Here is a 14,599-nt window from a genome sequence, read left to right as displayed (position 1 = left end):
AATTTGTTTATTGCAGATTAATTTAAATCCCTGCATTTGCATTCCTTCATTTGCAAATATTCTTCACTACAAGCACATGTCAGCCCCTACTTGTTGTACTGCTGCTGTTTCACTATGCACTGCTACTGAAGAGGAGGGACGGATTATTTATTTCCATAAAATTAATTTAGAACCATTTGCTAACGTGACTCATCTGTTGGTCTTGATCATTGTAGCAGCTTCGAATTACAAAAATGAAGAAACATCAATCTCAAAAAACGCAAGATTGTTTTTTAAGTAGTGGAGATCTCCAACCTGAAAATAATACGTTGGTGGTGGCTGCAGAGGGGAAGTTAGTAAACGTTAACAAGAAAATTACAGGAATGGACAACAAACCCAGAAAAAGGCCAAAGCACAACTTATCCAAGTTATCCCTCACGTTGGCAGACTTATCTTTAGACACCTCAGATCAAGATATACCGTCCCCACTTTTACCTGGAAAACAGGAGAGCCCTTTGTTGTCCATCACCCCGCCAAACGTATTCCACAAGCTTCAATTTCTCTCCACGACTCCCCCAACGGGACGGAAGCCGCTGACCCCCCTCATCCCCACCACCTCGTCAACATTCTTCACAAAGGACGCTAACGGCAACATAATTGAGGATGGAGAAGGAGGTGGGAAACGTCGCCACAGCCTCCCTGCCAGCCTCGAGGAGGGGAAACAAGGCATTCCCAAGATGACTCCACAATTGGACTACTTGTTTCAACAGTTCTTGAGTACTCAGGAAAATTGGGACCTCATTATGAGTGACATTTCCGAGTGTGAATTGGGTAAGTTGTGTAGTCCTCTTGAGGCGCGACAAGAAAGGAGCACGTGCTAATCATTCTTCAGCGTTATTAAAAATTTCAACTATTGGCTTGATTAGAATTCAATGCCAGTCTTCATAATACAAACAACCCACACTTTTAACAGGTCGAGGTCCCGCAAGATTCAAGAGTCTTCTACAAAAGGATAAGACCCATCAACGGCAACCACCACCACCGCCAGCATCATCTTCCCCATCACCATCAGTCAACACGGAGGTCATTAATGCAAATTTAAATGTGAACCTGGTTAATATACCCAAGAATCATACAACTTTCCCGTTAAAAGCGGAGCCAGTGCCCACAGCGGTAAGTATTTTTTTTACACTGCAGTTATTTACTTATTCTCCAAAAATACAAAAATAATGCATCTCTTCTTATTTATTCATAATTTGCAATGTTGGTGATCTTACTTTGTAAGGCAATTATAATTACCTTACAATAATTACCTATCACACCTATTATGAGAACTGTAAAAAGGTGTAAAATGAAATGAAGTGCTGACAAGTAACCAGCAATTAATTATCGTCAATTAGTTGGTCGATTAAACACCAAGGAATTTACGAATGACATTATGGATGAGGACTATGAAATAATAATGATAAAATTACAAAACACGTGCATACAACGTACATATACGTAATTGTCATAATAATTATGAAACAAAATGGCAACTGGTCTTTTTGATTATTTAAATTGGCGTTTGAGGACATGTTACTTGAGACACATAGAGATCCCGTACTATATAGTGGCGATGGAGAACTTTGACCTAAAAAAGGTCAAAAAATGATTCTAGAAATCCCAAATTTTGGTATGACATCGTAAATATCAGCTAAAGAATAGCCACTTGATGTGTATGTGTGTATCTGCTTTTTTGACTCCCGCAAGATTGGGGGCAAGTTAAGATTGGCCGACGGGCTTATAAAAGTGGTTCGCAGATGCGAGCTAAACTACTCGTATCTAATGATAGACATTCGCGAACAAAGAACACTGAAGTCCATTATTGTGCATCTCATATTTAACCTTTTTCGTCACGCCCGCCATTACTGCTTTTTCGGAAGACTTTGCAACTTAATGGGTAATTATCTCCAACCTGAATCAAAATTTTCTGAAAGTTTCGACTGTTTCACAATGCTGGGAGTATGTCTTCTTACAAATGGCCCAATTTTTTTATTGCGTGAAGATAAGGGTTGAATGTGAGGTTTTAATTTTTCAACTCCAAGCTGTCATTTTTGTCAATTTTTTCGTTAACAGTTATTTCGTAGTGGACGGTCGTAAGGTCGGGCCAAAAAATTACAGTCTATATTTTTTGATACTTCTTGATGAAAGGAATCCGACGGTCTATCACACATTTCCGAAAATAAACTTGTTTGCTCATGCAACCATCTTGAACTTAGGGGTCCGAAATATGCCCAAATTGGACTAGCGCCTGCCAGGACAGGAATTTCGCCAGAAATTTTAAACAACATTTTAATTTCTATTCGGTTTTCACTTGAGACATATATTTGCAATGTAAAAATTGCCTTCCCGGAGTTTCTGTTACGTTTTTGAAGACGTGAGGCTGGACTCTAATGACCAACTATTTTGGTGAAATTTTGTTGTAAAGCTTCGGAGGTCTTGCGTTCGCCATTTTTTCTTGACCTTCCGTATGCTTTGCTGCAGATTTCTTTGAATACGCTTTGACCCACAACTTATGAGCCTTCATATGATGCGTATGGTCTGGATTAATCTTCGACTTCATGGTCGCATTAGGCACAAACGTGGTGCGGTACTTTCCAAAAATAAATTTAATCGTTTTTCATTTTCAAGGGGTCAATATGATGGTTTTTTCTTGTGGTGCCTATTTGAAGTTGATATTTTCGGATTCGCCATACTTTTTTATGTATGTCGTAATTTTTGCACGGCCACATCTCTCTCCGTTGAAATTTAGTCAAGCCTTCTTTGAGTCTTTGTCGCTCAGATTTTGGTACTTATAAAAAACTCGTTTCACGACTTCCACGCTTTGAAGTTATGTACGAAATTTGTTTTTCAACGAAAACTTATGAAATTTTGAGGACACGTGGTCAGATATATTTGACATATTATACCAAAATTTTAGATTTCAAGAATCATTTTTTGACCATTTTTAGGTCAAAGTTCCCCATCGCCACTATATAGTACGGGATCTCTATTTCCTTACAAGCTTCATTCCTTCATCAGCCCAAAATCTTAAATCGTTTTCCAGCAATTGTGATAACGCTGAGACCGATAATAAAGGCCTATCAATCAGAATGCATAGGTACACAGAGATTATATTTGCACAAACAAAAATCAATTTCATTTTTGCTACTGCTGTCTGCAACGCTTTATGTGGCCAGAACTATATGATAATACTCTGTCCAACAAGCATTTTAGCTGGTGGCTGACGTGTTTGTTGTTGTAAAAACAAACAATAATGATGATGCCATATTTAATTCAAATCTCAGCATAATTTACGATCATCTAATGTTGAAAAATTTGACCTTGACATCCTCTGCAAGTTGAAGATTTTAGCTCTATTCTTTTACCGTTCTACTCTCATTGTCATCGCATTTTTTATCGATTAATCCGTCGTACCCAAATACTTTGCCATCATTAAAATTTATGGATATAGAAATTATTTATGAATGGTCTACATATTTGTAGCAGTCAAGAAACTCAGAGATTGGTAGACATTATTGTCTTTAAAATTGGCAGCTGTATTTTATTTCCACACGGCCTTTCTCTTGATCATCATTGAAAGTGTAGGTGTTGAAGAAGGTTTAAAATGCATGACAAAAGACTCGCCTACTTCAAGTTCAACCCAGTCGATGATTGGAAGGATAATACATTTGACATATGCACATTGTATTTATATGATCACTTGTTCTTCGTCCTTTTGGATCACAGACAACCATACGTAAGTTCTAAATAAGCAGCGTTATTTAAGTTTTCATGGCTGAGTTAGTTTGCGTGTGGTTAGTTGAATTCACGCCTCTCATTTCCATTCATGTGTACCCATAATCCATCCATACTAATTATGGTGGTGTGGGTTCTTCTTATTCATTATCATTGAGCTATGATTTTGTTTAGTTGGAGAATTTGCAATTCATTCCTTCGACATTATGTCATTCTTTTTTGCTTTACCTGCTATCTATGTGTGTATGTAATCACATGCATCTTGCTCGTAGGTTGTATATGTATTTATGTATATGAAGTTCAAGTCAAAAAGTGTTTATTAAATTAGGCATTCTGCCATTAATGGCGTCATCATCATAGTCACTATTAAATCTGTGAATTTGGATGGTTTTAGCGGTCGTCCCTCAATCAGTCTGCAAGTACAAGTGTAAAAAGAGTTAAAAACTATATTCCTAAAAGACATTAAGGTGCCGACACTCCAAAAAGAATTTGGTTTATATCTTAAATTAAATGTGATTGTTTTTGGGAGAAGGTTAGGCGAATTAGCTTTGCGTTGGCTGTGAGGACAAGTTATTTCGTTGAGGGAGATTTGCACTTGACTTGCGAAAAGGATTCGCAATGCGTGGGTTTTTGCTGTCTGGTTGATTGTGTGGTTGGTTGGATATATTGTTTCAGTCAACACTACTAATTTGGACTGCAAGACAAAACGGGATAAAGGGACGCTGAGCAAAGTGATCACGACCACATGGTCCTGTCTCTATATGTGCGCTAATATTCGTTCATCGTTCCATAATAATAGAAAATTTTGACTCTGACCTGGCTTGATTTTTGGTATATGATGAAAGAAGCGATGCTACACACTACTGCGCGTCACTCTCGTTCACATTCATCATTATAAGGTTTACATACTTTAACTCATGAGTACATATGCATTAGATGGAAGTTGTACATGCATAATATTACGTACGTATGTTTGGTAGGCGTATATCGCACTGACGGAGATTCTTCTTTCTGCTGAAGAAACTGCATTATAGTGATCACTTTTGTAAATACTCGACATCGACCATCAGCTCTCGAGTGTGCATGATAACTCTGCACATCCCGAAGAAGGTCCAAATTTGGACCGATTTTCATATCAATTCACCCAACATTGAAAAGTTCTCGTTCTCCAACTCGTTGCTGCTGCTGCGCTTACACTGTGCATGCATCTGTTAAATACTAGTTACATATATGCAGCGTGGGTGACCAAAAATAACTTTCCCTTTTCCACGACTCGGGACAGGACTAAAACTTGGAATCCAAAAGTCAGACCGTTGGATTTGTGCGGTGCGACTGTAGGACTAAAGTCAAAATCAACATTATATTCGTAGTCGACGTCCTTCCCGTGTTCAGAGTCTGGTCGTCTTTATACTTTCAGAGCAGTTCAACAAAGTGATTGGACCATAGATACATGTATGCATATGTACATATGCATATGCGTATATACATATGCTCTACATAACTCCACAAAATTACGATGTACTTTGAAATGGTATGTGCATCGCCAGCCGTGGCATTTTCCTCCGACCTGGGCGAATTGAATTCGGTTTGTTCGTCGGGTTTTAAATGAGTGTACAGTGTGGAAATTCAAGAAAAGACAGTGATATCTCGAGTTCTTCTTGCTTTTTTTGTGTACAGGATTTGTTCAACAAACAGGAGACAGTACGTAGATAAAGGGCAAAGAGGTTTACTTTGCTTCCGGTTGTGCACAGGATTTCGGATGTGAAAAGACGACACAAAAGAAATTAAATATTTGAAGGAATTCGGTTAGGACTGGTGTGCGCAATGAGTCTCATCTTTTCAACCCAAGTTTTCAGCCTGTGAATTTAGCTTTGCTGGAACATTATTGTGTGTGGAATATAATAGTGATACACTACTTAAGATTGGTGTAATAGTGCCCAGCATAATTTTTAAAAACATTCCAAAAAACTTGAGCGTAAAATTGGGACAAATTCTGTTATTGTGTGTCTTGCTATCCATACAAATCTTTGGTATACACATCGCAAGATAGATATAAAAATATATGATCATTGGCTAGTTTTTCTCTCAATTTATTCGGGAGTAGACCTTCTTCATTGTTGGTCTCATGTTCGCGTCCGTATGACAAAAGGAGTCAAGCCAAATTCTTGTATTTGGACTATAAGTTGTAATATATTATAATCATTCGAATGAATTATGATCATCTTCACGGCCACTCTTGACATTTACTTTGTTGTCCTGAACTTGACAGTAAGAAGCAGAGATTGTAGATTGGCTTAAATTGTAAATTGTGTGTGTTCCTAAAAAGGAGAAAGAATTCTGGAGAATTGAGCCAAGCAAGCTCCAAAAAATATCTCCCACAATAAAAAATATTATTTGGATTGGTGTAGCTGGTGTCCGTGTCAGGATCATGTCAGCACAACAAACTTTCGATTTAATAACACATCAAATTAAAGTATACAACATACTACGTAAGTAATTTACGGCAAAAAGCTGGAATAAAGAACAGTCGTGATTGAAGAATTATAGAAAAATCAGCTTTCGTCACTTGGACATCATGGAAGATTTAAATGGCCACAGTGATGTTTAACAATTTTCTAAACAAAGTGTCAGACTGACTTGATGAACCAGAGATTCAGCTCAGTTCACTCCGGATGAATTGATAGTCATACATAATTTGCTGAAGTAATAGTGTCTCATCTTTTCGGGCTCTTCGTTTCGACCAAGAAGAATCACAAGACAACAAGGACGAGTAACGAGACAGGAAGTAATAATAAGAATACGACGAAGCACATGAGAATCTGGATTTTGAAAACGATGCTGCATTGAATATTTCCTGTTGGACAATTTTAGTGTAGTTGTGAGTTGTGATACGTGTCTGTGTATGCCTCCTCAAACCTCCAACGCTATATTACATTGAGATTTAACTCTCTCCTCTTGTGAACGTTTTCCTCAGCCTAAAACAGTTAAAAATAACACGCGTTCAGCGTTGCAGATGGGATTCGGTTTTGTTGAATCGGATGGATCTGTGAGATTTCTGTGAGGAGTTAGTCGTGTTGGGTGTGTAATAATAATGAATGTCGGTGCAGCTTTAGTTGAACTGGAAAATGTGAAAGACACATTTTTGTGATGGTTTACATGCATGCATTTTATGGCCTGATTCATTATTGTTCGGAAAAAGAAGAGACCACAAAAATCTTTTAACTTTACATTTTTTACTACTTTTGGAATGAAACTGTGTGAAAGGGCTATTTGTCCTGCGTAGATAAGCCTCTGAAAATTTCTTCAACAAATTGGACCATTTATCATTTACAAATAGACTCCCTTCTTAATGTTATCATTGCCTCAAACCTTCTCACCACCACCATCGCCATCATCGTCGTCATCATCGTCATCTCGGAGCAATTCAGGCCTCAGAAACCAGAAACCAAAAGTATCAGTACCAAATTCTTCAGAGATGAGCTCTGAAGAGGTGGCAGAGTTAGCACAGGCAATTCACAACCATGCAGATGTTTTGTACGAGTCGTGGAGAAAAGGTCAAGAAGCGTTCAATATGAAGAGAATGGAGGACACTCTGGAACTTTTGGCAGGTCCGTTCCAGTTCCAGCAATCACTTCCAGTAGCTTGAAATTTGTGCATTCGTATTATTCGTATTACCCTTATCACAGTGATAAACGTCAAATTTCAAGCTACTGGAACTAAACAAATTTCAATATGGTGATTGTATTTTTATGAAATTATGTGTGTGCGATTACAGATCCAGGGCTCACGCCAAAACTCGAACATTTGGTATCCACCTTCGTCCGAAGGTACAAAATTTACATAACAACTAATCACACTCCAATTATTCTAATAAACCTTTGCAGTTAAAAATTATTATTAATTAATACTTCAGGGATAAAGCAAAACGCCAACAGTTCAACAGTCCGGAAGGTGCTGGTGGTAATGACAGTCAAAACCAAAGGAGAGAATCAAGTCCAATCGGAGGAGTCAACAACAATACACGGAAACCATTGCCCAAAAGCATACTTGCAGTCGTACAGAGGTTCGAACCTCAACAATCGTTATCCCCACCAGGCCCCAAGGGTCAAGAAATACCGGTATTAATCCACTCGTCCAGGGAAGCAAGTCCTGCAACCACCACTGGAGACAATAATCCTGCCCGAATTAATCTTCCTGGTGTTGGACCAGTCACCAAAAATGTTGTTTGGGCTGAAACAATTAACAAGCACAATACGACAACAGAGAGAATTGGAGATCGGGGAAGCAGCCCAATTCCTACTCCAATTAATATCAAAACATATCTTGATTCCTCGAATCAAGCAACAAATAATGGAATTACGAAAACTATAATTTCACCCACCACTGGAAAAATTGTTAGAGAAAGAACAATCCCAATAGAACGATCCAATGATACTAATGATTCAAGTTTCAATAATAAAAATAACGGCGTTAGCTTGCAATCAGCCAGCACTCGGGATAATAGATTTAGTCCAGGACGCGTTATATCCACTGCCGGTCCGACTATTTCACCAACCTACACCACTAACGCTTTGGAACAGGAAGAGGAAAAATTGTTGCGAGCGTTGCAAGTGAATCAAGTTGTTGTTGCCCCCAAGTACTCTTCAAATAAGATTGGAAGCAGCATACCTCCACGTGAAAAAGTTCTTTTTCAGACAAAAGTGGATTTTGCTAAAGAGAGGATTCGTCAAAGCCAAGAACACCCCTTGACCCAACAGAGACTCGAGCTCCAGAAGCGACTATCTCTCCCGAATGGGAATCTTGCAGCAGCCATTGCCCTGCAGCAAGGAAAATTAAAATTTCAGCCAAGTCGTAGTGCTCACTCTGCATTGGATGAAACGGACCTTCACGGTCATGGTCAGGTACACAATGGTGGTGGCAAGGAAATTACCAATGGCAAAAGTTTTGTCCGATTTGGACCTGGGGCCACGGTGGCGGATAGGGTGCAACTGTTTGAAAAATATCCTACGCATATTGGTCCCCCTTTGGTTGGTCATGGTCATGGGAGTAGGGCCCAGTCCCCCATTCGTACCCCCGGTCATGTCATTACACATCCCATTCACATTCAGCACTCCAGTGAACCTCATTCCCAGCTTCATCAACCCCCAAGTAGTGGTAGTGTTAGTAACGATAGCCAATTACCGTTTACATCTCAGCCAGTCCAAACGCAGAATAGTTGTTTAGCCAGTGCGAATAATGTTGTTGGTAACGTCAATTCCAATGCTCATGCTCCGTGGAGGATTTCTCCAGCACGGGATGTCCGATCCTTGATCATTTCGCAGGTTAGCTGATTCTCAATTTTGTCCTGAATACCTACTGTTCGTTCCCAGAAATATGTATACGTCTACGTACATCATGAAATATTTTTTTTCAAGACATTTGCAATTCTAGTTTTGCAAACTCTTTTTGCTAACTATTTTTATTTTCACCTATAGTCTGTTTGAATTTCACTTCAATTATTTAGTTTTAGTTTCTGAGTTTATGTATATGTTTGTAATCAGTTGTATCAGCTCGTTTTCGTTTTACTTACAACTGGCAAACATCCAAAAACTTTACGTTCTTTGGTTCTGTTCTTGCTGAATGGTTTAAACATTTGATCTTGCAAGAATCGTCAAGTTACATATGTACGTAGGCATCTTTAATGGCTGCATTCCACTGAGTGCGTTCTTCTAAAGCTTTGGATTAGATTTTAACAAGCGAAAATTGTGTACTTATGTATAATTCATGTATTTACTTTCAAATCCCAGTCGTGACTTGTAAACTACATATGAACAGCATTCGAGCTGAAAATGCACAATTGCGCCGTTTTATTTTCTTTGAAAATTCCAAAAACCGACACGGAAACATTGCAAATAATGAATTTATGTTCTGGGTCATGTTATATGTATCAGCTTACTATACAATATCCATTAGTATCTTGTTTTATTTTGACTTATTGCAGCCATCGGAGTCTACGGGAGTGGTCAGTCGAAAGTCCACAGACCCAATACCCACTACAGTAGTGTCACCAGTGCTGGTGTCATCACCTCCTCCTCCTGCTTTGACCAGCAAGAAGCACCCCAAAGATAAGGTACCTCGGGTTGGAACTTGTGGACCGCCAGTCTCAAAATCAGTCCCGAAATTTTTCTGGCCGGAAGGAAAACCCACCTCCAACACTGTCCTTCAGAATACTCTGACCAAAGCAGAATGCAAACTAAAAGAAGAGAATAACTGCGTAAACTATGATAAATTCGGAGAGGTACATACATATATTATGTATTACTGATACGGCATGTCATAATGTAATGTAACGCATATTTAGTCGCCTCTTGTCCAAAAAATGCCAATATTTGCATAATGCACAATTTTCTACATCTACAAAATGCACTCAAAACGATTTTATTAATTTGCAGCTTATGGTAGCCAGTGGACTTCCGCTGTATTGGAAGAAACCGTTTTGGATGGCATTGTGTTTATCTCCAGACGGAATTTGCACTTCCAAAATATTTATTCCATTTCTTCGTTACCTTCTTACAGACGTCCCAGATGATGCTGCTAAATTTGTCAGAATATTATCGTCCGCTTCTCGCAACTTCCCAGTTGGCTATGATAAGAACAATTATAATAACAATAATACGAACATGAATATTAAATACTATACCGATCATGGAAATTATTGTCAAGATCTGAAATTCGTCGAATTAACAATGACTGAATTTGTTCAAATGATTCAAGATATTATCGATACTCACCCAGGTGTGTTTGTCATTTTAAATGTCTCATGTTGTGGTAATATTATTTATAAAATTAAAATAAGCATGCTACTTATGTATTATAGGTCTTGGTTTTCTAAGAGATGCCCCAGAGTTTCACAGCCGATATATAACCACTGTTATATCTCGGATATTCTATAAGGTAAATTTAAAGCCATGATATTCGTTATTAATTTAGTTACTTCATCCCTCAAAAGGTGAAAAATGTAAATAAATACGTGTTTGAATTTATAAAAGCAAACATATTTTTTTAAATATAGGTTAACCGTTCATGGTCAGGAAGGTTGACACTGACGGAGATACGACGTTCCAATTTGCTCGGAATCATCAAGCGTTTAGAGGAAGAGACTGATATTAATACCATCACCGAATACTTTTCTTATGAACACTTTTATGTAGGTTGTACATACGATGAATAATTTTTTGATTCACACGCGTATCCTTACATACTTGTCTAAGATTAGAAAATTGAATAATTTGTTGATCTAAATTTTCTACATACAGGTAATTTACTGCAAATTCTGGGAATTAGGTAAGATATTCGCTGTTTCTATGTATTGAGAGAAGACAGGAAGTAGTTAATTTGCATTGTATGGACTTTTGTAGACAAAGACCACGATCTTCTGATTGATAAACATGATCTGGCAGCTCACGCTGAACATGGTAAGTGGCGGAATAATCTTTAAAGTTCCTTGCTCTCTTCCGACTTGGAAATTCGCCAATGTCGAACAGTCGACTGCTGTTCGACTCGTTAAATGTCGAATAAATGTGAAATTAATTATGTATCTACATGTCACGTAAACATACAGATATGCATGTACATACCTATGATAAATATATAAATACATATACATATATCCAATGTTGACATTACTTACTTTTCAATTTTCAGCCATGTCAAGCCGTATCATAGAGCGAATTTTCAGTGGAACAGTACTCCGTGGATGGGATGTCGCTAATCCACTAATGGCTGCTCATGATAAGATGACTTATAGTGATTTTGTATGGTTCCTCTTATCCGAGGAGGATAAAAAAACTCCGACTGCTATCGGTATGCTATTTATTTACATGCTTAATCATTTATCTCTTGTATTATTCATGTCGAAATAGAATGCTCCGTCCTCATCTTAATTCGTAACTTTAAATTATTATCAATGTATGCATTTGCAGAATATTGGTTTCGTTGTTTGGACGTGGATGGGGATGGCATCATCAGTCCATACGAGTTACAATACTTTTATTCGGTGAATATTATCATTTAAATTAGTAAAAACTTTGTCTAATGATTAATTAATTAAATTTTGTTCTATACCAGGAACAAGAAAACCGAATCGAAAGTCTTGGTATTGAACCACTTCATTTTTCTAATGTTTATTGTCAAATAGTTGATATGCTTCATTGCAGTTCTACAGGTACATCTTTGCACAAAACTAACGTGATTTGTTAGTGGAGTTCTTTGTAATAAGAGTACAAATAGTGTCCTTTGTATTTTGTTATAGGAATTCGCCTCAAAGATTTGAAAAATAATCCATACCTCGCAGCAAACGTTTTTAACACAGTATTCAACTTGGAAAAGTATTTGGAACATGAACAGAGAGATCCATTTGCAGCGTCTCCTGGAAATCAGGAGAATGGAGAAGGCGATTCTGATTGGGACAGATATGCTGCTACAGAGTATGAACTTTTAATTGCAGAAGAATCTCCCGGAGATCATTTGTGAGCCAAATCTTAAAAAATAAAATAATTATCTGAACTTATATTATTTATGAAAGTTTTAAATTGATAAATTAATTGGATTGTAGACATGATTCCGGTTTAGAAGAAATATTAATGACCCCGTGAAACTTAATCCTTAAAAAGTACTTTAGCAGTTAGTGTGATTCTATTATATTATATATAAATACACGCAAAAATAGTCATTAATTCATGCACTACTCGTAAAAAATGTTATAAAAACTAAGCAATATAAATCTTATATGCATAAAAATATGCCCACAATAGTCTATATTTATAGTTCTTAATATTATTATTTTAAATTCAGTTAGACGTATGTATAGTGCGCAGTTGGGTAAGTCATGTAAAAGACTGAATGTATCAAGTTTGTAAGCAATAATAAATATCAATATATTAAAAACATGTATTTTCTGACCAGTTCATTGAAAAGGCATGCAGAAACAACAAAGGTTACAACAATTTACCCCCAGGTACATAGTTATTATTGACATATTTTCCATATATTTGCATATTTTTAGAGAGACTATAAAAATTCATAAACATATACTAATCATGATACGACTGGTAAAAATATAGTGTACTAAAAACCTAAATTAGTAAAAAAAATCATATTTATGAATACGCACATTATCCATTGATTGAAATAACTATTATCGCTATTTTTATTATAAGACAAAGTAATATGACGCTGAACTTCATTTCAAACAACCGTAATAGTATCATACCATACGATAGTTTTATCGGTGTTTATATTTATAATAACCTTTTTCGGCCACCAATGCGTTTTGCCAAATCCAGGTCCCTTAACATAACGGTGACTCTCCTATCATGTATTGCACAAAGATTGCTGTCCTCAAACATATGCACTAGGAAACACTCTGAAGCTTCCTGTAAATAAACATATATAACATGTAATTACAAATACGCACAAATTAAAACTATCTAGGAATTTACCTGTAAGGCACCAAGAGCGGCTGCTTGAAATCGGAAATCGATCATGAAGTCTTGTGTTATCTCTCGCACAAGTCGCTGGAACGAAAGCTTTGGTATCAAGAGCTCAGTTGATTTCTGATACTTTTGTATCTCTTTTAATGCCAGAACACCCGGCCTATTAAGTGGGGAAAATATTATATTGATTAGTACACATTAACTCAAATTTGTATAATTTGAACATGATATGAATGTATACAAGTAACCTGTAACGTTCTTTACGCTTCTTTGGTTTTGGGACTCCTTTATTTTCACTTTTTCGAGCTCTGAGATTACCTGGTGACAAGTCTCCTGCCCTTGTCGTTTGTATTTGATCGCCTCGAACTCGAAGCCTTTGTCGTCGGTGAATTTCTGCTTGAGTTAATACTTCATAATCCGATTCAGATGACGTTTCAAGGACGTTTGACCTCTGGCTCATGTCCCGAAAGCTGGGAGATATCCGGCCAGAACCTGAAGCTGCATTCCTGTGTTGAAAGGCAGACGCTTGTGAGGCATTAGTTCTCTTTATCGCCACATTTCTGGATGGCTGCGACGTTCGAGTCATTGTGATATATCTATTAAATGAGAACCATTTACGATATTTCTAAATAATTTATCAGATATGCATAAGCTTACATTCACTGCGTGTTATTCCGTTCCGTTTATTAGAAAGTTAGGAGCCACGAATTTTTGCCGTCGTCGATATAATACGGTCCGTATTATATCGACGATGGTTTGCTGGACAAATCACGAATATCGTCTAATTAGACTCTAATAAATATGTCAGAAATACCTAAGTACTTATTTGTTAGTACTTAAAGATGGACATCTTATATCGCAATGCAATTAATGCAAACTAATTGGTATTTATTTTAATAATCGCTGTGATCAGAAAGTTTGACTACAATTGCAATTGGATAAATGATTTGATTATAAATGAATGTCCAGCTCCAGCATATATCAAAGCGATACTGGGATTCGACAAAATCTGCTTATAGTATTGTTGATTTTGACTATTCGATGGGACGTAGCAAAGTTCTATAACAAATAGCACCGCCAGAGATTCATTTTACTTTACATTAACTTATGGGAATTCCATAAATTTATTTAAACGAAGAGTGAAATGAAATGAAATGAGAACGCGAAGTGAACGTAGAAATAGTAAACAAAGACGAATTGGGTTTAAGTTATCCACTCTGCTCCAATCGTCAGAGGACAAAAGGAGATCAAGCTGTGCCAATCAAGCTGTGAGATCAATTTGGGTCTCTAAATATTTCAGTAGAATAAGAGTAAAGCAAAACTCAAATTATTATTATTAGTAGTCTTAACGTATTTTATATTTACGG

General features: G+C 37.1%; 2 protein-coding genes across 3 annotated transcripts; one reads left to right on the top strand and one right to left on the bottom strand.

The window, feature by feature from the left end:
• Positions 1–112: 112 nt before the first annotated feature.
• LOC110842304 (serine/threonine-protein phosphatase 2A regulatory subunit B'' subunit beta) lies at positions 113–12,686 on the top strand. Of its 2 annotated transcripts, XM_022088013.2 has the most exons (14): positions 6,168–7,367; positions 7,535–7,586; positions 7,673–9,080; positions 9,740–10,036; positions 10,191–10,533; positions 10,616–10,692; positions 10,811–10,945; positions 11,055–11,082; positions 11,157–11,213; positions 11,443–11,601; positions 11,721–11,794; positions 11,866–11,962; positions 12,050–12,266; positions 12,353–12,686. In XM_022088013.2, the coding sequence occupies exons 1-14, from the start codon at positions 7,109–7,111 to the stop codon at positions 12,390–12,392; spliced, it is 3,243 nt and encodes a 1,080-aa protein (XP_021943705.1). In that variant the 5' UTR covers positions 6,168–7,108; the 3' UTR covers positions 12,393–12,686. The 2 variants fall into 2 exon arrangements, with proteins under 2 accessions (XP_021943706.1, XP_021943705.1); XM_022088014.2 differs by lacking the exons at positions 6,168–7,367; positions 7,535–7,586; positions 7,673–9,080 and adding exons at positions 113–810; positions 953–1,152 and having other exon boundaries at positions 12,353–12,684.
• On the bottom strand, positions 12,668–14,387 carry LOC110842305 (histone H3.3A). Its single transcript, XM_022088015.2, has 4 exons — positions 13,890–14,387; positions 13,481–13,828; positions 13,239–13,392; positions 12,668–13,172 (listed from the first exon to the last, which is right to left on the bottom strand). Exons 2-4 carry the CDS (start codon positions 13,816–13,818, stop codon positions 13,038–13,040), a joined length of 627 nt encoding a protein of 208 aa, XP_021943707.1. The 5' UTR covers positions 13,819–13,828; positions 13,890–14,387; the 3' UTR covers positions 12,668–13,037.
• Between the last annotated feature and the right edge of the window lie 212 nt (positions 14,388–14,599).

This window comes from Folsomia candida, unplaced genomic scaffold (assembly GCF_002217175.1).
Source record: "Folsomia candida strain VU population unplaced genomic scaffold, ASM221717v1 Fcan01_Sc001, whole genome shotgun sequence".
NCBI lineage: Eukaryota > Metazoa > Arthropoda > Collembola > Entomobryomorpha > Isotomidae > Folsomia > Folsomia candida.
This window is presented reverse-complemented; position numbering and strand designations above follow the sequence as displayed.

Coding starts and splice junctions, on each gene's coding strand:
- LOC110842304 (XM_022088013.2), top strand. CDS start 7,109: ATGTTATCATTGCCTCAAACCTTCTCACCACCACCATCGCCATCATCG. Junction 10,534..10,615: donor TATTATCGATACTCACCCAG/GTGTGTTTGTCA, acceptor TATGTATTATAG/GTCTTGGTTTTCTAAGAGAT. Junction 11,602..11,720: donor AAAAACTCCGACTGCTATCG/GTATGCTATTTA, acceptor ATGCATTTGCAG/AATATTGGTTTCGTTGTTTG.
- LOC110842305 (XM_022088015.2), bottom strand. CDS start 13,818: ATGACTCGAACGTCGCAGCCATCCAGAAATGTGGCGATAAAGAGAACT. Junction 13,393..13,480: donor AAGCGTAAAGAACGTTACAG/GTTACTTGTATA, acceptor CCCACTTAATAG/GCCGGGTGTTCTGGCATTAA. Junction 13,173..13,238: donor CCGCTCTTGGTGCCTTACAG/GTAAATTCCTAG, acceptor GTTTATTTACAG/GAAGCTTCAGAGTGTTTCCT.